Below are 21,606 nucleotides of genomic sequence, written 5' to 3'. Positions count from 1 at the left end.
GGGGACCCAGTCAGGCGTCAGAATTCAGGAAGCTGGGGGAGATGTTACGTCACTTCCTCTTCAGGGGGACTGTCGCGTCCGTTGCTATGGAAACGGCGTCGTGTGCCCGGAGGCAGGATCTGTGTGGCGAGGGAAGGGGAGAGAGTGGGGGCAGCACGGGGCGCTGGTGTCGGGGCAGCACGGGGCGCTGGGGTGGGGTCAAGGGGGCAGCATCAGGTGCTGGGGTGGGGACTAAGGGGGCAGCACGGGGCTCTGGGGTGGGGGCAGCACAGGGCGCTGGGGTTGGGGGTCAAGGGGGCAGCATCAGGTGCTGGGGTGGGGACTAAGGGGGCAGCACGGGGCGCTGGGGTTGGGGGCCAAGGGGGCAGCACGGGGCGCTGGGGTTGGGGGCCAAGGGGGCAGCACGGGGCGCTGGGGTTGGGGGCTAAGGGGCAGTACGAGGCTCTGGGGTTGGGGGCTAAGGGGGCAGCACGGGGCGCTGGGGTTGGGGGCCAAGGGGGCAGCATCAGGTGCTGGGGTGGGGGCTAAGAGGGCAGCACGGGGCGCTGGGGTTGGGGGCCAAGGGGGCAGCACGGGGCGCTGGGGTTGGGGGCCAAGGGGGCAGCACGGGGCGCTGGGGTTGGCGGCCAAGGGGGCAGCATCAGGTGCTGAGGTGGGGGCCAAGGGGGCAGCACGGGGCGCTGGGGTTGGGGGCCAAGGGGGCAGCACGGGGCGCTGGGGTTGGGGGCCAAGGGGGCAGCATCAGGTGCTGGGGTGGGGGCTAAGAGGGCAGCACGGGGCGCTGGGGTTGGGGGCCAAGGGGGCAGCACGGGGCGCTGGGGTTGGGGGCCAAGGGGGCAGCATCAGGTGCTGGGGTGGGGGCTAAGAGGGCAGCACGGGGCGCTGGGGTTGGGGGCTAAGGGGCAGTACGGGGCACTGGGGTTGGGGCCCAAGGGGGCAGCACGGGGCGCTGGGGTTGGGGGCCAAGAGGGAAGCATGGGGTGCTGTGGTTGGGGGCCAAGGGGGCGCTAATGTGACTCTCAGATCTCAGGGGCAGGTGAAGGGGGTGGGGAGCGGTTGGCAGATACTCCATCTTTTTTCCTGTTAATAGAACTGATTTTGCCCTGGAGTCGAGGATACAAACACCTGGACCCTGTGAAGGGCAGCTGTTCAAAGCAGATACTCCCCCTAATTTTCCTTTTTCTCTTATAGGCGTTAAGCGTAGGACCGGGGCTGCTTCCTGCAGGACATTTGTGCCAAACATGGCCGCCCCTTCTCACCCAGAGGACATGCTGACCCAAGTGACCCAGCTCTGGAGTATGCTGGATGAGATGTCAGAAAGCACCCCTGAGAGTTACCACAGATTTATGCAGCAGCAGCTGGAAGATGCAAAGCAATATTGTGCTCCCCCTGAACCACATCTTTGCCTACAGACCCACATCCTGGTACGCAGGGCAAGGGCTTATACTATGAAAGAGCCATGAGATTCCAGTAGGATCTCACCTGGCAATGGTAGTGCCTGGAAGATGCTTCCAGCTGCAAAAAGGCTGTAACCAGCCACAACTAGCTGCTCTGTGTCGTGGGAGCCCTCACAGGCTGTCTGAATACCTTGGGAGTGGGTGAAGGTCCTTCTGAGCACTACTGTTCACTGCTAGAGACCCAAGAAAACTGAGACACCAGTTGGGGATGGAATGAGGATATCATTCAGCCTAACGGCTCAATAAGGTTAAAAAAGAATTAGACTTTTGTGAGGAAAAATAGCCTCTGCAGTGCCACTGGCTAGGATAAAAACGATAAAGGTTCTCGTGCTTTGTGCTTCAGGATGTGAGCCAGTGCTCCTTCCCAAAATGCACTATCACGGACGGCACAAAGAGGTGCATTGTGGAAGATTATTATTTTCACAGAAGCATTGGGCAATGGCCATTGTCAGAGTCAGGTTACCCAAGTGGTCTATATGCCAGTGGCAAAAGCACCATGTTTACATGGGACTGGAAAGAGCAGCAGATGCAGATATGAATTCTAGTGTTAAATGCAGAGCCATTCCTAATTAAACCAAGCAGTGTCCCTGGAAAAAGCAAGGGTCTGGAGGAGATTACATATAATTCAGGAAGGAATACATTGTGGGCTGAGGTTCATTAATAAACTGCAATACATCCCAGTGTGATAGAGCTGGATTCCTAGCTCTGAGATTCTGCCAGAATTGATGATTATAGCAGATCACTTAATGTAATTTGGAAATCCAGGATATGTTCTGCATCTAAGAGCACAGTAAGCCTTGAAAGGGTCAACCCCATAACTTGAGCTGGATACTGGCACCTCTGGGCACTGAATACAACAGTCTTGAGAGAGGCAGCTCTCCCACCTTGTGCTATGAAAGTAGCCAACTCCTAGATACTAGAAACCTGATTCTCCTCTCATACTATTGCTGCAGTGTAACTTTATTGACTGCAGTGGAATTACTTGTGTACACTTGCACAACCATAGGTCACGCTCAGACACTAAAGCAGTGGTTTGTTTTTGAACATCCTACATAGCACAGACTGTGACAAGACTTGTACTGTTGGCGTTGTCTGGTAAAAAGGCCCCTTTGTGTCCCAAAAATTGATGTTCATACACTGTATGTAAATCCTATCCTGCTCCTGGTGTATGATCATCTAGACTAGCTTTTGTTTTTTCCTCCTCAGTGTATCTTTTCTTCAATACGAAAGCCCTGTGGGCACAAAGACACACACAGCTCTTTACATGTTTTATATAACGTTGAACAAAGAAGTTTATAGGTAGTTAAGAAGTTGGAAGTGGCCTATTATTTTACTTTTGGAGATAAGGGGACCTAAACATTTGTGGTGATTAAGTGATTTTGCGTTCTCTTTGCAGGATCCTAATGAAAAATCATTATTCATTAACCTCTGCAGGTGGAAAAGGGTCCCAGCTCCTAAGTCACCTACTGATCCAATTCCTCTAAGTGCTGGCCTACTAGAGGAGGTGTCCGATAAAGCAGGCAAGTACATAACGGGTTCCAAAATACTCTCTGTACATGCTACAGTTAGGACACTTTCCCCTCGGTCCTGTAGTATTGTATTGGGAAGGCAAAGGCATAACTTTGATAAAGAGAATTCCATTGACTGGTATATAGCTCGCAACTTGAAGGTGGAGGAGGCATAGACAGAACCCTAAGTAAAATTGGTCGTTCTTTCTGAAAACGTAGATCATCACACTAAATGCTTAAGTACCTTGCAGGATTGGGGCCTTAGCATATGTAAGTATCTATCTTTAGGCACATGAGTAATCACAGTTCCATTAAATACAGGGAAATTACGCCTATGCTTAACTTTACACATGTACATAAGTGGTCTGCTGGATAAAAGTGGTATTTTCTACAGGTCAGTTTTCTGGAACCAGCACCTCATAGGAAATCACAGATCAAGCCACTCCCTAGTCACATTATTGACTCTTCAAAACATTCAATCATGAAAAGCATCAAAATTATTCTTAATATAGATTACCCCCATTGTAGCCACGGCAGATGGTGTATTCTATCCTCTATAAAACAGATTGTAGCAGTACAGCAATAATTTTTGACTCTCATTGTTTTTCTAGAGCTTTACTCCATCATAGATATTGCATATAACCCGACTGTTCTTCAGCGAGAGGAGAACCAAGCAGAAATGGATCATTTGATCAGTCTGACATTTAAATACATTGAGGAGCATTACAACCTCTCTCTGTCCCACTCTTATCACATTGCAACATTCACACTCAAAGGAAGCCTGAAAAGGATGAAACAGAGTCTGAGAGGAGGGCCAGTACCAGCTCCACTTCTCAACAAGAACATGAGGAACGGTACATACACTTCTTTTAAATTACTGTCAGGAGATGGTGTAATGGGAAAGGCTAAACTCCCAGTCCTGTTCATGTGAGAAGTAGTTACAATGTTACTTTCCATCTCCATGAAATCTAAACAATACTGAAACTGACCTGTGCCCTGTTCCAGCGAGATGCTGAGCATCTTGCAGGTCTGGGCCCAGTAGAATCAGGCCTTTGTGGTGTTACTGTAAGGTACAGAACACTGGAAACTTGAGTTTCAATCTTGTACCTTACAAATAAAATAAATTACTTACAAATAAAAGTGGAAATGAGGAATGAAGATGGAAAGAGCTCCATGAAATTAGTATACAAGCTTTAGCAGCTGAGTTCATAATCACAAAGCTGAGACTTAAGTTTTGGCACATTTTGCCAACTGGTATAAAACCATCAGTTAAATCTACAGCTAAACTATTTCTAATAAGATATTTTAGTAACTACCTATGTGAATAATATTTTTTCTGGAAGAACTGACACTGGACCCGATGAAGCACAACCTCGGAGAGGAGGACCACAATAATGCTACATTGCTGCTGAACAAGAATGTTACACAGTCTAAAGTGCATCTGATAGAAGAAATTGCCAGTATGGAGCTGCCAGAGGAGGCAATCACACCAGCCTATGAACTGACCATTGCAAAGGATGCAAACAGGAAACCTCTAAAGATTGAACTGAAAGTTGAATTGCCTAAAGTTAGTTCCGTTTCTGAATGTGAACTGAGCATTTCAAGGGTAAGTTTTAAAGGAACACAAACCTGTTTTCTCTCTGTTGAACCCAAACAGGCTTAGAAAGTCACTTTTAACTAACATATATACTTGCTTATGGAGTATTTTAATTTGCCTATGTTTTAGGACGATGTAATCGTTGAAGTCCCTGAGAAATACAGATTACAGCTGGATTTACCAGAGTTGGTCAATGAAGAAGCAACTACAGCAACATTTAACAAAGGGAAAGGTGTGTTGCTTATCACAATGCCAATTCCCTAAGGAAAATGTTAGGGACAGCAGGTTCTCAAAAAGTTAGTGGATATGTGTCACCCTTAAAGATTAAAAGGAAGGTTAATGGTAAAGATCTTACCCATAAGTAGAAATCAGTATCACTCTGTTATTCTAAGAATCTGTTCTGCTGTCTGCACACACATAATTTCCTCTGAAAATAGAGGGTCATGAAGTGTACAGTATGAAGAGTAGGAAGGAATTCTTAATACAAGTTGTAAACATTTAAGTGTTACTTAGATCATTTTATCTCTAACACATGATTCTACATTATAAACTTTACTACCATCTTCAGTTTGTCCATCAGTAGACAATAAAGAGTGATTAACTTTGAAGAAATAGTGTTTTCCTTTCTGGTGTTAGCAAACTGTTTCTTTTTAAATAGAGGATTTAATGCTGGTGAAAGATGGTGACGTTGATGATGCATGACATATAACAGTGCAAGCTCTCCCACAAGCTGGTTTCTTTTTCAAATTGGTGTAATGCAGGGGTTACCTTTACAAGGTGAGGTGAGTAGTCTCCAAAGCCAATTCAGTCACTGGCTCCTCTGCCGATACGACTGAGGGCAGCTGTGCGCTAAGAGTTGGCCTTAGCCCACCAATGCAGCGGTACTGCAATCTCAGCAGAACTAGGCAACATAACAATAGCGCTCTAGAACCAGTCTGCCCATTCAAGGCCTGTTTACATAATGAATATTAAGGCTCAAGAACCCTGCAAATGAAGATATCTACCAAAAGGGTTTCTCTGCTATAAACACTTTCCAAGTGCTATATGTCTGTGGTGCCAGCTAGCATTCATGAAGAAAACAAGCCAATGCAGATGAAATAATATGAAAAATTAGTACTTCAGTGGTTGGGAAAGGTAGGCGAGGAGTCAAGTTGTCTTACAAAGGCAATAATGATCATATTCTATTCTAATACGAAATTATTTTTCAGACTCTAAGTGAGGAAATAAAGCATCAATTTCATGATGCCTTTTGGTAAGTGATTTGATATCACAATGTACTCACCCCTTTTATGCCAGGTTGTACCCACTTTAGCTTTACACTACGCTTCTCCCATACACCATATGACAATATGGCAAAGGAATAACCATGTTTAAAAATAGATCAGAAATTCAACAGACAGGTTACAAATGTATAATTGTATTTAATTTTAACAGACTAATTTACTCATGAGCAGCAATTCTTAGTTTTCCTTTTTTGTTCTGAAACAGTTACAAGGATTGCATCTAAAGACTGCATTTCTATAGTTATAGGTCAGACTGAAATAGCGTTAATGTACATGAGCTGCCCTAGTTGGAGTGTATAGGTGCAACAGGGCACTGCAAGCAACACAATGCCAAATACAAACACAGAGCTGAAAGGATCATTCTGCTGTTCTGCAACCTGTTCACCAGTCAGGCTCGCAATAGGACAGTGATCCTTTGGCACAAGCTAGTTCCTGTTTTGATTTTCAGTTTATTACGGGGAAGGAACAACAAGAGTGTCCAGGATTTCCTTAACCCGAATTCTAAGTACTCGGTGCAGTGGAGTCAGAAACATAGATCATCCAAGTCTAGTGCTACATGACAGTGGCTTAACAGAGACGTTGCTGAACACTTATGGCGGGAAACCTTAAGGTCAACAGGGTAAAATTGCATTTGCCCAACCAGAAGGGCTGACAACTTGCACAGACTGTGCACTAGCAGCAAGGTCAGCAGCACCCATTACTAAACAGAAAAAGCACTGGGACAATTTTTATTAGTCTAACAATTCCAAAGATTTAATAGAACACATGGACTCACCCGAGAATCTGGAACTGAGAAAAATCAGAACATTTTTATACTTAAATGCAACAACTTTTCTTCTTACCCAACCATCAAAGTTAGGTATAACTGCAACCAACCGAGTAAAACGTTAAATAGTTCTCACAAAAATATTTCATCTCCACAGTGTATTTTTTCAGTATTATCTTTAGTGGATTCTGTAGCACAACTTTACAAGAGACAATACTTAATGCAATGTATAGGGTACAGAATAACCTTTCATTCCTACCAAGCTCTCCAGGTCACCGATCAACTACATGATCTTTCTTTTTAAGTTAACATTTCCCTTTGGAAAGTGGAATATTGGGAGTGGCCACTAATGTATCCCCCCCACTGTAGGACACAATTATTAGTGTATTTGGGTACAAGTCCAACAGAAAACCATTTAAAGTATTTTACATACATTATATACATGGGACAGCACATTCGCAGTTTATGAAGGCTGGGGCAGCAAAGACATTTCATCTAAGAACTATGATATCAATGACCTCAACTCATGTTAGAGCTTCCCGTGTCAAGAATGTCTGAAAAATCAATTTTCAAACATCCAACTCATCACAGAAATGATTGCCAGGGATGGAATTCCAATGGCCAAATTACACATGCTAATAACAGGTATCGACACACCTAGCAAGAAATTCTTCTGACTGGTCTGCAGTACAACTATTTCCATTGCAACAGGGTGTATTGTTAACATTGCAAAAGGGAAAGCAGCCATTTAAAATAATTTCATACAAAAATACACACATGTGAAAATCCACAAGGATGGGGCACATTCTCTGTGGCATTTAGAAGAGATTTGATTGTACTGTTTTGATAGCTTGATTAATTTAACTTCTCTTGCCTTTTTTTTTTTTTTTTTTTAAGTCCTCTAAAAGGGATCACTTCGCTGTGAAAATCTAAGCTAGTGTTGAATTCCAAGGAGGAATTGCAATATGAACCCTTTGTCCTATGAAAAAATATTCCTCCTCTCAATGTATGCCTGTCACTCTCACTAATACTAACAGGAGAACAGACCACTTAGGGTTCACTTTTTTTGTTTTGTTTTTTGTTTTAAACTAGCTTGTAGATTTCAGCTACCAAGCCCTACAGATTCTTTTGCACAGATGTTTACAATCTGGTTCTCTTAATTTCTGAGAACATAAGAGATTATATATCTGTGTATGCTCCTGCCCACCCCAATTCAGGAGTATACATGAAGCATACAGTGCTCACATGATTTTAAATCCAAGACACTTTACTTTTTTTTGAGAAACATTGGCAAATTCATTAACTGTATTAAATACAGTTATACTGTATATTGCTCTGTAAAGCCTTTTGCAAACTATTTATCTGTACAGAATGGTAAAAATTACCAGTTAATATACATATTTAAAATAAAAAAGGAAAATTTGTTTAATAGAGTCTAATCACTGAAATATAAATAGCTTGATTAGAACAGAACAATGTGACCTAGGAAAGTCTTGGTTGTTTGGTTCGATTATAGCAGCATGGTTGTTGGCTTTTCAAGGAACTTTTTGAACTCAGCAAGCCACTGGGCTCCAACTGCTCCATCCACAACTCGATGGTCACAACTAAGAGTAACCGACATCATGCTGGCCACATCAAACCTGGGAAGAGAAACAAAATCCCACATTTAGCACTCGCAAGTTAGTTTGCAGAGATTTGTCAGCCAGTGATATTCACACCACCCCGGACTTTTATAAAAGATAAACCCCAAAGGGTGTTAGTCCTGTAATACTCAGATCTACATGTATACCTTCACAAATGCTTATGATGAAGATCTACATGATAGAGTAGATCATATCCTTCACTTTCTGAAATTAGGTGATCCCTTTGGAACATGCAGCTCATTTTATTTAATAAAATGCATATACATTGGTGATAAAACTTCACTATCTCCATGCTAAGTCACACTCTAGGCCTGGCTACCTCAGCATGAGTTTTCAGGCAGTAAGACTGCCTTTTATCTATACGCGTCATTCATTTGCTCACCAGATTCAAAAGTCTGCACTGTGCCACTCAAAATTTGCCTGCGAAATACGGTCCTGTGAGAAAGGCACTAATCTAGGATTTAGGAGACAAAGGTTCAGTTCCCTTCTCTGCCACACATTTCCTGTGTGACCATGAGCAAATTATTTACTCTCTGTGCCTCAGGCCCCCATCTTACAGATGGGGATAATAGGACTTCCCTATCTCACAGTGGCACTGTGCAATACTGCTAAATATTGATCATCTGATGGGGAAACTAGAATACTAGCCATTATTCCAAAGTAAATGTCACCTGTTTGAAGAGTTAACTGAATCTGGATAATGCTCTATTTAATACTTACCCCTTCTCATTATTTGCTGGCACCAGCCTGTTCTCTGAAGTACCAACTGCCAGAATACATGCCTGAGGTGGATTGATTATGGCAGAAAAATTCTTAATCCCATACATTCCTAAATTGGAAACCGTAAAAGTGCCTCCCTACAGGAAATAAACACATAGATTAATATATGGAACATCACAAAAGTTACTTCACACAGCATGTTAATTAACATTGCGAAACTAGATCATGGACTTGAAAGTGCCTGTTCTGAAGGGGTCATTTGACCCACGTCATGAAATGGTTCACTTTTTTTTTTTTTTTTTTTTTTAAAGTCGGGGAAAATCACAGCTGCAGTAATTACTAACACACCAAGCTCCTCACCTGGAATTCATGGGGCTGAAGTTTACCTTCTCGTGCTTTGGCTGCCAAAGAGGCAACATCTTTACTAATGGAAGCCAATCCCTTTATGTGCGCATTGAACACGATGGGAGTTATAAGCCCTGCAGGAGTACTCACTGCAATGCTAACATCCACTACATGATTTCTGTAAGACACAACAGGGACACAACCCATATTACTTGAGCGGGACACAAAAGAAAGATTTTTTTTAAAGCATTAAAGCCACCTTGTATAAACAAGTGGTTACTGTCATGTCCATTAAGTCTAGTGCCCAGGCCTCACTCACAAGGGCACTTTAAGAAAGGTATATGAACTCTTGAGAATCCCCTGAGTTTTATACTGCAGCTGCTCCCATTCCTGCCAGCCTTTATGAGATCCTGCCAAAAGTGTGGGAGAATTGCTCCATTTTGCTATTAACACCATACTGAATAAAGTTACTAGCTACATTTGGACCATATACTTACTGCCTGATAACAGTGTCCAACCATGAGGAATTGGCTTCAGGCACCTTCACACATGCCAGAGCTGAAGCTTTAATGATGAAGTCATTGATGGAAAGCTTAACGTTCTCCGACACCTCCTGTAAAGAGAAGACAGAGGTTTGAAATGTCAGTGATTTACTCACTCCTTATAGTCACCACAAAAACTGAATTAGTTTGCATAAACACAAGACTACATGGCCTGTTTACACTTACTATGTGACCCTATCACAGTCAGTCAATCTGGCACATCTCTAAGAGGAAACAACATTTGAAAGTGTCTTAAGCCCATTTAACATTTGCATTCCTCCCCCCTGCCCCAGCCTTGTAGTCTGAGAAGCAGTATTCAGTTTTGGGATATGTGATCTTCATTTCCCCAAAAGAAAGAACTCTGCTCAGACGCAGCATCTCATTTACGATTTGATCCTGCTCTTTATCCTATTTTCTAGCTGAGGCAACAATAGTAAAAGAAAGCTGTGCAGCTTGTCTAGGATTCAGTGTGATCAGGTTGGGGAACTCGGAGCACGCAATGGGCAGTGTTTGGATGGAAAAGACTTCTCCGCACTCTGTCACAAGAGGGTCAAGACCTGACTAGCAGGAGGCAGCAAACTTTGGACGCGAAGGAACCTGTTCTTCCCAAGTCCAGCTGGCTCAACCCTGAAGAACAGATGCAGGAGGCTCATCATACTGATTATCTACCTGTCCTCAGACCCACACCACCACCCTTCAGTTGTGTTACCTTATTAAGTTCTTTCCTGAGCGCCAGTATTTCTTCCACATTTATATCAATAGATAGATAGTAGTGAGGTATTGTTTGTTTAGACTGCATCAAACGCTGAGCAATGACCTGAAGGCAAACAGAGCAGGTCATTAAAACACAACACACTTTGCAAAATGGGCTTCCATCCAAATTAAAAGTAGGGTTGACAACGCACACCACTGTCTTAGATGCACACATTCTAGCACAATTAGGTTTGGTCCAAGCGTCTTTGGAGTTGCTACATAAAGACCACTGAGCAGCAGACAATAGCCAAAAGACCAATATAAGGATTTTGCATTTTTAAATCAGCTAGAATTTATACCCCTACTCTCATTTTGCTGGATGGCGCAGAGAGATGAAGAGATGGGCTGAGACAGAGGAAAACTTTGTTATGGTGATTTGGGAAGCATCTTAGTTTTGGGGACAGTGGTCCTAACTGTTTGTATTTTAAAGAGAGAGAGAGAGAGATTGTACATGAGGCCAGAAACGTTGGATGGATGCATTTTTATAAACGCAATAAAGCAGTTGCTGTATATAAAAGGCACCTCCACAAGAAGATCTCGCCCTCACCTTCAAATGAAGTTTATTACACCAGAAAAGAGAGATTTGGCTAACAGGAATGGTTGTCCATTATTAGCCACCAGACACCTATCAGATGTCACCCTACTATAAATCACTAATAGCAGTAAAATTTTTGCTTCAACTTTCATTTCTCGCAGCGTGGGTGGATCTGACCCTAGTTCCCTTTTTTGGGTACATCAACCACCACGACATGATTTGGCACAACTGGCCATCTCTGCTCAAGGCGCAAATGGAATAGAAGGGTTGCTGCAGATTAGGGCTGAGGTGCATTGACAAAGCTGCATGGTCTCGCAGGTCAGAATGGAGGTGCATCAGCAAAGCTGCATGGGGGAAGCTTGCTCAACACCTGCCAGTTCTATGCCTTGCTCAAGCCAGCGCCATTAAATCACTTACTCTCATGAGCAAGTTTTTCCACCAAGTTCGCTACCCTTCAGCATCCAATTGGCCCTCCTAGTTAAAAGGGACCTTAGTCAACAGTGGTTAAATGTTTAATGTTTCTGGAAAGACTCCTATGTGTAAATACAATCATCTCTTTAAAGGGAGAGAAAGAAGGAAAACCTCTTACCCTCCGAACATTACTGATGGGGATATCTGTGAAGACGCCTGAAGGAGGTGGTGTTGCTGTTGGAGCTGCAGGTGTAACAGGAGCTGCCGGGGCCTGTGCACAAAGACAGACAGCCGGGTTTCCGATCATCGCTCAAATGTGAGCTGGGGTTTGTCAGAAACTAGAAATCAACATTACGGAGACAAGCTTTGGGATGACTCCTGTGAATAAGGCTGTGGTGGAAAACAGATGGCTGAGATACAGCTGCTCTCCGTGTTTCCGATTGCCTTCTTTAGTAAGCAGAAGGCACTCCCGTCCTATAGCTTCCTACCCAGATGCATTTTAAGTGATTCACAAACCCAAATGTTAAGGCCTCGATAACATTCTGTTCCCAGAATGTGGTGTTTGTGGGTATATGAAACATATGGTATTGATATCTGTAGCTACTATATTCTAATTAAGGACTGGTAATAAATATTAGTGATAGGTATCAGCCTACACAGTTACAGCTACAAAGCAGAACTCCATCAGACAATGATTGCAAAGTAAGGAGGACTGCAGAAGACTTTCAGTTTTTAATACTGGCCTTCCTTTGGTTTTCCCCTCCTAAGCTGCCTTCCTCAAGGCTCCACCACTCCATTAGCTGTTCCGTTACTGTGGTAATGGGGACCATTTAAACACCTGGAGAGGCAGGACGTGCTTCTGTAGCAAAATTCCAAAAAGTGACAAATTAAAAAAAGGAGAACATCTCATCTCACGTTTCTGAAGTCCTACACATGCTGACTCCCCAACACTTTCCACACTGTCCAATCACCAGCAAAACTGTCAGTCTTCAGAATGCTCATACTTCACCTGCTGGTTGCAGTCTTCAGCCGCTTCCAAAGAGCGGCAGGTAGCTCTACACTTCTGTCAAAACAACTACTAATGCAGTAGTACGAGATCTCACGGATTTCAGTCCTACTCACAGGGACAACCTTTGGAGGCACAAATGACTCAATATCTTTCTTCGTGATTCTGCCATCTGGTCCAGTACCTGGTTGAGGGACATGTGAAATGTAAGATGATTTCATGCAATGCCATATTGGGAAAATGCAAATTAAAATGAAACCCACTCCCTTCTAACCCAGTCACTCAGCACAGCAACTGGACATTCGGCTGTAATCTGTGACCAGAAAACGTTTTTGATGGACTGGGAGCGAACGGACAGCTAAGCACATATCTAAGGGCAACAGAGACTTGGATAAGAACGGAAATGGCAACTCACCTTTCACCTGCGCAATGTCAATTCCTCTTTCTGCTGCCATTTTCTTTGCCAGGGGGCTAATTATTACCCTTCCTTTATGTACAGGAGTCCCAGGTGATGAGACTGCTGGAGGTGAAGGGGCAGTGGGCTGGGGAGGAGGAGCTGCCACCTTAAGAGAATGGGTTAGACACAGTCATTAGCTGCACAGACATTCAGCTAAAGTCTTAAAGTTTCACTTAAGTATGAGGAGATGTAACATGCAAAGAGAACATGGGCAGCTGGTTACCAAAAACCAACTAGAGAATGTTCACAGATCAGCAACAACAGTGATCAGGGGCTGGAGGGGCTGATTTAGGAGATTAAGGAAGAGAATGAGAGCTAAATCAGCAGAACTGTGGCTAGAGTGATGATCAGAGGTAAGGAATGAAACACTACAGGTATGGGGGAGAGGAATTATTTACGAATGTGCAGAGAAATAAATGACATTATGAGAAAATTTAGTCTATCAGAATGCCTTTCTGGGAGTGTGACTGATTAGGCTATGGAATCACTGCCCCTTCATCTGGGAGACAAGTGACTTGTATCCCCATCATTTGGAGCATTTAAAACTAGAACAGGCAGCAGTCTGGATTACAGACATGGGGAACAACCGCCATCAGTTCCCAGAGAATAGACTAGCTGGTGTTAACAGGTTGTATTCATCTCACGATATCCTTCCACTCATGATATCACAAACACATTATTGGAGTTCAAGCTTCACAAGGTCCAAACCAGCCGGATTATTCAGGTCAGATTAACAACTGCTAATGGTCCCCTCACTTCTCTTCCCCATCAGAGATAGTCTTTACCGGAGGGAGAGGACTGGGTGGTGGTGCTTGTGGTTTGATATCAGCTACTCCAGTATCCCTGTAGTCAGCAAATGCTGGAATATCAGACTCCTTCTCCACAATGATACAGAGTGGGGTTCCTAATGGCACATCCCTTGTTCCTTCAGACACCAGAATTTTTGCCAGGTAGCCTTCTTCCTGCACTTCAAAGCCTTAAAAGAAAATGACTGATGAATGCTGGAGAAGATCAAATAACCATAAGTTTGGCATTGATGTCACACAATCTCAACACTGGCACAATGAAGAGTTCTTTTGGATGATGCTTTCAGTCTCCCCATAGTAACTAAATCCCTGCCACTTTTTAACACATCTTTAAAACAACACTGAATGGGGAGAAGTCTCCATGTACTGCAGGTTTAACACCACAGGGCTGGTGCAAAGCTGGGAGCTGCTTTTATTAGCAGCTCCATCACCTAGAACTACAAGAGGACAGGAAATAGCTTTACATTGCTCCTTTTACATTGCACCAAGGCCTGCTGCCCTTTGCAGCTGGAAGAGAAGAGGCTGGTTTGAAGCTCTACTGTGGATTTCTCTCTCTCTCTCTCTCCCCCCCCCCCAAGGTTAAAGAACAATCTATGGTCTCTCTCAGGGTAAGAGATTGCTCACCTATTGTGGCTTTATCTGTTTCAATTTCTGCCAGTAAGTCTCCTTCGCTCAGTTTCTCACCAACCTTCTTCTCCCACCGCTGAACCGTGCCCATTGTCATCGTTGGTGAGAGAGCAGGGAGAACAATCTATGGAGTCAAAAGAATGCGAGGGTATCATAACAGATAACCGAAAGCCAACAGGAGCATGACTTCAAACCCCAACCAGTGTATTACCCTTGAGAATGAGCCAGCACCAATATGTTCCTGGGCCTGCCTAACCCAACGGAACAGGGTGCGATGCTGCTGCTGCCAGATTCTTGTTTAAAGACGCTAAACCAGAGTTTAAATTAAGGAAGAAAATTGAAAGGCAACAACTGAGGGATTTTCCTGTTGGGATTCTGCTTTGCCTGTTTAGTGCTAGTAAATAACCATCACCTAGCACTTATATAACAGTTTTCACCTGTAGAGCCGAAGTGCACAGATGGGGAAGTTGAGGCATAGATAGGTGGAGTGCCTTGTTTGAGGTCACACAGCAAGTCAGTGGAAGAAATGGAAATAAAACTCCCAATTCCCAGAACAGGTGAGGTTCCCCCAACTCCATTTGGAATATGACTCCTTAACACAATACTATGAAAAATGAAGGGGCGAACGGGAAGAGCTGTGCTGGGAGTGACACACCCTGGCCCTCAGAGCAGTCAGGTACTACAGCGATGGGCACTTTAGATACGGATGCAATAATAATGATGTGCACAACTTTGCAAGACACTAGTATCTCTTCTACTGCATCACTGCAGAACTTGTTAGAGAATCAACATTCGACAAGCCCTGAACAAGAAAAGAGCAGTAGAAAGGAAGCATGGTCCAGTGGGCAAGGTGCTAGTCTGGGATTCAAGAGACTTGGGTTAAATTCCCTGTACCACCATACACTTCCTGTGATGTGAGCAAGTCACAATCTCACTGTACCTCAGCATCCCACCTGTAAAATGGGGATTATAGCAACTCCCTACTTCACAGGAGTATTGCAAGGCTAAACCCATTAAAGGTTGTGAGATGCTCAGCTACAATGGTAAAGGGGCCATATAAGTACTTAAGATAGACAAACATAGGATACTGTAGTAGTACTAGGCAGTCACACAGAGATACCTCAGCATCTAACCACATGAGAACTAACCAAGCACAACTGGTCTGCTCCTGGGTTATGCAAACTTAAAAGAAATTCTTCCCACATAACTGGGCCCCAGCAGAGTAACAGGGGGTGCGATGTAGCTCCTAAGTCCCTTTGTTTTATGCTCAATGTCACAGGGCCTAACTTTCAGTTGCTAAACCCAGGGTTGTGAGTTCAATCCTTAAGGGGGCCATTTAGGGATCTGGGCCAAAAATTGGAGATTGGTCCTGCTTTGAGCAGGGGGTTGGACTAGATGACCTCCTGAGGTCCCTTCCAACCATGATATTCTATGATTCAGACCTATGATTCAGTGGCCTAAAGAAATCACATGAACAACTCTGCAGTCCACAAAGATGAGCTAGAGGCCTAGGCTTCCTATCCAATGAATGGGGAGAGATAGACACCAGAAAACATGAACCATAAAAACCAGCCAATGCCAACAACAGGGGTGTGTACTAAGCCCTGCCCCACGCACACTGATGGGCACTTGAGTCTGGGCTGCAGGGAGACACCTAGCTCTGCTAGCGATCGTGAAGGGGAACCAACCGCCTAAGCCACTTCTTGTGGGAATGAGTTCAGCACCTGCCTCGCTCCACACAAAAACGGCTAAAGGAGGAGGTGGTGGTGCCACTCACCTTATAACTTTTAGCCCAGAGGTTAGAGCACTCACCCAGGATGTGGGGCACCCAGATTCAGTCCCCTCTTCACTCTGACTAGAGCGCAAGAAAGGATTTGAACAGGGGTCTCCCACCTCTCAGGAAAATGCTCTAATCACTGAGCAATGGGATATTCTGATGTGGGGCTCCCTCAGTCTCTCCTGTTGAAACTGTTCCATTGTGGATAAATAATGAACGAGTGATTGGAGCAGGGGGACTGGACCCAGGGTCTCCCCTCTCCCAGGGGGTGCCCTAAGACTGGATTACAAAGTCTCTTTCTCTCTCTTCCTAGTCCAATGACTAAGTATTTATTTTCAGGGGACCAGTCACTTGGCCAGAGACAGAGTGCTGCTTTATAGCTTGCTGAATGCCTTCATCCTTTACTCCATTCTATGTAGCTAGGCCATCTACTAACTAAATTAACCAATCAATGTCATTGCCTCTTAATAAGAAGCGAATCATGTGCATACAGGAGCTTTTCATAGTCTGAGGGAACAGACTGTCTTCTTCGACTGATACCAGGGGCCCTAAAACAGTTTTCAAAGCTTAACTGATTGGAGTTTTTTAAAGCCCATTTTAAATCTGTACGATTGACTCTCACTCCTGCAGCTAGAGCTAATAAGGCCTATGGTTTATATCTACATCACAGTGCCTAGGAGCTATTAGTGTTAGACAGGCAAAAGACAGACACTGAAGAATAATTCACTACAGGTACATGCCTTACCTGCATGTGAGGAGGATAGGAGCTGCCTGGAGCCTGCACAGAGGGCTGAGCTGATGGTGGGGGAACTGCCGCTGGAGGGGGAGGCACTGAGGCTGCTGCAGCAGCAGGTGCTGCAGAATCCAAGGTAAAAGTCTTAAAGGCATCAATAAACTCGGGCCTAGAAGAGGAGCCAAAGGAGCCATGAACAATATGGAAGATAACGTGCCTAATGCTTCATCCAGGGCACCCAACCTGCCAGGTTCCCAAGACAGCACTCTACTGAGATGTGATCGATTTACTTACTTTTCAACTGTGATACATATTACAGACCCAATGGGGACATCCCTTGTCCCTTCTGCGACCAGGATCTTAGCCAAGTAACATTCTTCCAGACTCTCAAATCCCACAGTCGCTTTGTCTGTTTCCACCTTTGCAAAAAGAGAACGATCTTGTTATGACCAAAAAGAAAGAAAGAAAAAAATAAAAAGGGCTGCATACAGCGCAGACTCCTCCAGTCTGATGTTTGTGGGTGAAGCTCCCTGGCATATAAAGCCATGGTGAGAATCATCTCAGCTGACAGCAGCAACTTGGCTGACAAGGAAAAGAGACTGTAGAGGTTCAATCACCCTCACAAGTCGCTAGGAAACAGCAGGCAACTCTGAGGGGTAGTGGGGTTGTGGCTGTTTTTAATCCCTTCAATAAAGTGGCTTCAGAAGATTAATATTAATTTTTATTATCTGTATTTCATAGTATCTAGGCACCCCAGACATTGATCAGGACACCACTGTGCTAGGTGCTGTACACACACAAAACACAAAGAGAGTCCCTGCCCCAGACAACTCACAATCTAAGTATGAGAGGGACCAGATGGATGGACAGACTGACAGGGGAGTACAAGGAAACAATATATCAGCAGGACAGCCTGTGGTCTCAGCCCACCAGCAGCCTATCTGTGGACAAATTTTATGTAGGCCTCACAGCAGAAGAGAATTTTAAAGAAGAAATCTGACGGAGGAAAATGAGTTAGTTTTGTGGATGTTTATGGGGAGCTTCTCCCAAGCCTGAGGGGCAGCACAGGAGAAAGTACAAAGGTGCTTGTTTGAAAATTTAACAACTGGGTAATGGAAGCTGGCATTATGGGCTGATCAGAGACAGGAGTCAACCTTCCAATGCTGAATCAGAGATAATGGGTAAGGGTGAGGAAAGAACAATTATACCTGTTTCGGGTGACTTGTGACAAAATCCAGGGCATGCAGTTAGTACGGGGACAATTTTAGAGACCATAACCTGCCTCATCCTCTGGTTATGGTGCAGCCTCCCACCCCCCCAGAAAGTGAGAGGCCCCCCACAAGAACTGGCCCTTGGTGCCCCATAACTGGGGCCGTCCTGGTTAGGGGCGACCTCTCCACGGTACCTCTGCAATCAGATCACCCTCGCTGATCTTCTCCCCTTCCTTCTTCTCCCACCGAGCGATAGTCCCCATCTGCATTGTAGGGGAAAGAGCCGGCAAAGGCACCTGCAAAAGAACAACCCAGCCATAGCATAAGTGACTCTAGAACACCTTCCACTAAGAGAGGCGAGAGGCCAGTCAATGCTCTTGAATCCAGAAACAGTCAAGGTGCCAACAATAAAACGGCCATAATGCTAATGCAATAGTCTCACGTTTATTCAGAGCCCTTCATCCCAAGGTGCTTCATAACTCAGACTGACTCCAGGGAATTGCTTGTCCCCTGGAGCTCTAAAGGGCAGCTACCAACTGGTGCACAATACCACAGTGGGTGGGGAAGGGGCACGGAGACAAGGGCAAATCCGAACTCGGCAAACGACTGGGCTATTGGCCAGTGGGCTCTAGGGCTGGCTGGGGTAACATCCTGTGGTTTCGGGGGTCAAGGAACAGGAGAAGGACCCCGCTTGTAGGGCCTGGCCAGCGAGTCTGTGAGAGGGGATGCCGGGGGAGGCTGCGCTGGGGCTGTTTGCATCTCACGGGGGCTTTGCAGGGGAGGTCCCCCATCCTAGCCTCTCCAGCGGCTGTAGATTCGGGGTGGGCATGACCCCAGCAAGCTGGGGGAAGAGAAAGAGGGTGACTCTGTGGCTGTGGGGCCAGGGTGGGCATGACCCCAGGGAGCTGGGGGAAGGGAACGGGGGTGACTCTGTGGCGGGGGACCCGGGGGGGGGGGGCGTGACCCAAGGGAGCAGGGGGAAGGGAAAGGGGGTGACTCTGTGGCGGGGGGGGGGCATGACCCCAGGGAGCCGGGGGAAGGGAAAGGGGGTGATTCTGTGGCGGGGGGGGCGTGACCCCAGGGAGCGGGGGGAAGGGAAAGGGGGTGACTCTGTGGCGGGGGAGCCGGGGGGGGCATGACCCCAGGGAGCTCGGGGAAGGGAAACGGGGTGACTCTGTGGCAGGGGGGGCATGACCCCAGGGAGCGGGGGGAAGGGAACGGGGGTGACTCTGTGGCGGGGGGGGGCATGACCCCAAAGAGCAGGGGAAAGGGAAACGGGGTGACTCTGTGGCGGGGGGGGGGGGCATGACCCCAGGGAGCGGGGGGAAGGGAAACGGGGTGACTCTGTGGCGGGGGAGCCGGGGGGGCCATGACCCCAGGGAGCCGGGGGAAGGGAAAGGGGGTGACTCTGTGGCGGGGGGGGCATGACCCCAGGGAGCGGGGGGAAGGGAAAGGGGGTGACTCTGTGGCGGGGGCGGGGCTCTGGGGGTCAGGATCCGGGGTGGGGGGAGGTCCGGGTGCCCCAGTCCCCAGCGCCCCCCCAGCCCCTCACCTTCTGGTGGGGCGGGAGGCTGCACCACCGCCGCGGGACGAGGCGGGGCCAGGGCTCCCTCAGCAGCAGCAGCCGCCCCGCGGGCCTGGGCCCCGGCGCGCTCCGGCTCCGGCCCGGCGGGGGCTGCGCGGCCCCCAGGCTCCCTCCGTTCAGGGCGCGGGCCCCCCGGCCAGGGCTCGCTCCCGCCGCTCCGGGCACCCGCCGCGGGGCCGCGCACGGGGCGAGGCGCCGCACGAACACGCGCCACATGCTGCTGTGGAGCCGGGACCCGGCAGCGGCTCCGGCAATGACCTCGCTCCCCTCCGGACTGCGGGCGCCCACCGCGCTTTACGGCAGCAGCGGCTGCGACAGTGTCGTGAAGAGCCGCAAAACGGGGGGGGGGTAGACAGCTGGAGGGAGGGACTGGCTGAGGGGACAGCGCCCGGGAGATTGGGCGAGAGATCTGGGTGCAAGGAGGTCTGGGGGTGGACAGGGGACTCTAGGGGCAGGGTGGGGGAGCAGGGGTCCCTAGGGGTAGGGTGGGGGAGCAGGGTGGGGGTGGATGGGGGAGCAGGGGAGGTCTGGGGGCAGGATGGGGGTGCAGGGGTGCTTAGGGGCAGGGTGGGGGTGGATGGGGGTGCAGGGGTCCCTAGGGGTGGATGGGGGAGCAGGGGAGGTCTGGGGGCAGGATGGGGGAGCAGGGGAGGTCTGGGGGCAGGATGGGGGTGCAGGGGTTCCTAGGGGTAGGGTGGGGGTGGATGGGGGAGCAGGGGAGGTCTGGGGGCAGGATGGGGCACCACTGGGGTCTGTGGAGCAGGGGAATCTGGGATTGTATTCATGGGGAAGTGGGGGCACTTAGGTGCAGATTGGGGGAGTAATTGTATAGAGGAGAGCAGGGGGATCGGGGGTGTGGGATAAGCGAACAAAGGATTGGATGGGGGGATTGGGGCAGGGAGGAATCACAGGGACTTGGGGGTCTCCAGCCCCACACCCTCTTCTGTGCTGTTCACTCCCATACCTATCAGAGGCCCTGGTGCTGAGATGGCTCCACAGTTGGGCACTGGGGAGGTGGAAGGTTACGCGCAGGCAGCTAAATACCGAACCCAGATGTGCATGTTCAGTGCAGCCTTCTGCAGCTGTCACCCCAGCGCCTCGAAGGTGCCCGCTGTGCTGTCCCTCGGGGGAATGGAACTCCCTTTATGATGGTTGTTTTATGGCACACAGGCAGATGTTGTGATTCTTGTATTAATCGATGAAGGGGAAATGCCACACTGACTTAAACTCATGCAGACCCACAGAACGCCCTAGGTGGGAGGGAGTTACGTAGTACAAAAGCTGGGCCTTGTCATCATCTTCCAGGTGAGGCACATGAGGCTGTTCCCCAGCTGGGAAAATAGGCTTTAGAGCACAGCCAAACCTGTATGTCAGTTCCGGTTAGGCCCACAGCCGCAGCCCCCTCGACCCCAACAATAGTGCCATGTTTGAGTCTCCCATAACATACATCTGTGTCCCAGAATTTATTGAGCTATCGGCCCCAATTCTGCATCTGCAAGTGAACCCCCAACACCATTCAGAGCATGATTGACTTCAGTGAGGCTCACGCACAGATTTCAGCATCAGGGTCTTAATTTGTCTTGTTCAGGGTGTCTCTTTGCCTCAGTTTCCCCATCGGTAAAATGTTCCAACCCATCAGCTATCCTTAGCAATACTGACATTTCCCCGTGGGGACTGAGAGGCTTCATTAACATCTATAAAGTGCTTTGAAATCCTTGGTTGGTAGGTACTGTATATATGCAAAGTATGATTGTCCTTATCACTACTGCTTCAGGATTTTTAAATTATTTAGCAAGAGCTGTTTTCAGCACACAGGACTTGCCTCTACTGTACCATCACCATCA

The 21,606-nt window shown here is 47.1% G+C and overlaps 2 protein-coding genes across 4 annotated transcripts; one reads left to right on the top strand and one right to left on the bottom strand.

Annotated features, from left to right (window-relative positions):
• Positions 1-17: 17 nt before the first annotated feature.
• On the top strand, positions 18-5,168 carry PIH1D2 (PIH1 domain containing 2). Of its 3 annotated transcripts, none has more exons than XM_037882291.2 (6): positions 18-112; positions 1,192-1,424; positions 2,854-2,977; positions 3,577-3,819; positions 4,309-4,571; positions 4,692-5,168. In XM_037882291.2, the coding sequence occupies exons 2-6, from the start codon at positions 1,242-1,244 to the stop codon at positions 4,824-4,826; spliced, it is 948 nt and encodes a 315-aa protein (XP_037738219.1). In that variant the 5' UTR covers positions 18-112; positions 1,192-1,241; the 3' UTR covers positions 4,827-5,168. The 3 variants fall into 3 exon arrangements, with proteins under 3 accessions (XP_037738219.1, XP_037738220.1, XP_037738222.1); XM_037882292.2 differs by having other exon boundaries at positions 18-131; XM_037882294.2 differs by lacking the exon at positions 18-112 and having other exon boundaries at positions 1,293-1,424; positions 2,892-2,977.
• Positions 5,169-6,548: 1,380 nt separating this feature from the next.
• Positions 6,549-20,063, bottom strand: DLAT (dihydrolipoamide S-acetyltransferase). Its single transcript, XM_037882289.2, has 14 exons — positions 19,730-20,063; positions 18,372-18,473; positions 17,261-17,385; positions 16,979-17,135; positions 14,454-14,580; positions 13,809-13,999; positions 12,982-13,129; positions 12,683-12,750; positions 11,739-11,831; positions 10,571-10,678; positions 9,817-9,932; positions 9,335-9,497; positions 8,975-9,111; positions 6,549-8,251 (listed from the first exon to the last, which is right to left on the bottom strand). Exons 1-14 carry the CDS (start codon positions 19,976-19,978, stop codon positions 8,122-8,124), a joined length of 1,914 nt encoding a protein of 637 aa, XP_037738217.1. The 5' UTR covers positions 19,979-20,063; the 3' UTR covers positions 6,549-8,121.
• Positions 20,064-21,606: the final 1,543 nt, after the last annotated feature.

This window comes from Chelonia mydas, chromosome 22 (assembly GCF_015237465.2).
Source record: "Chelonia mydas isolate rCheMyd1 chromosome 22, rCheMyd1.pri.v2, whole genome shotgun sequence".
In the NCBI taxonomy this organism is placed as follows: Eukaryota; Metazoa; Chordata; order Testudines; family Cheloniidae; genus Chelonia; species Chelonia mydas.
This window is presented reverse-complemented; position numbering and strand designations above follow the sequence as displayed.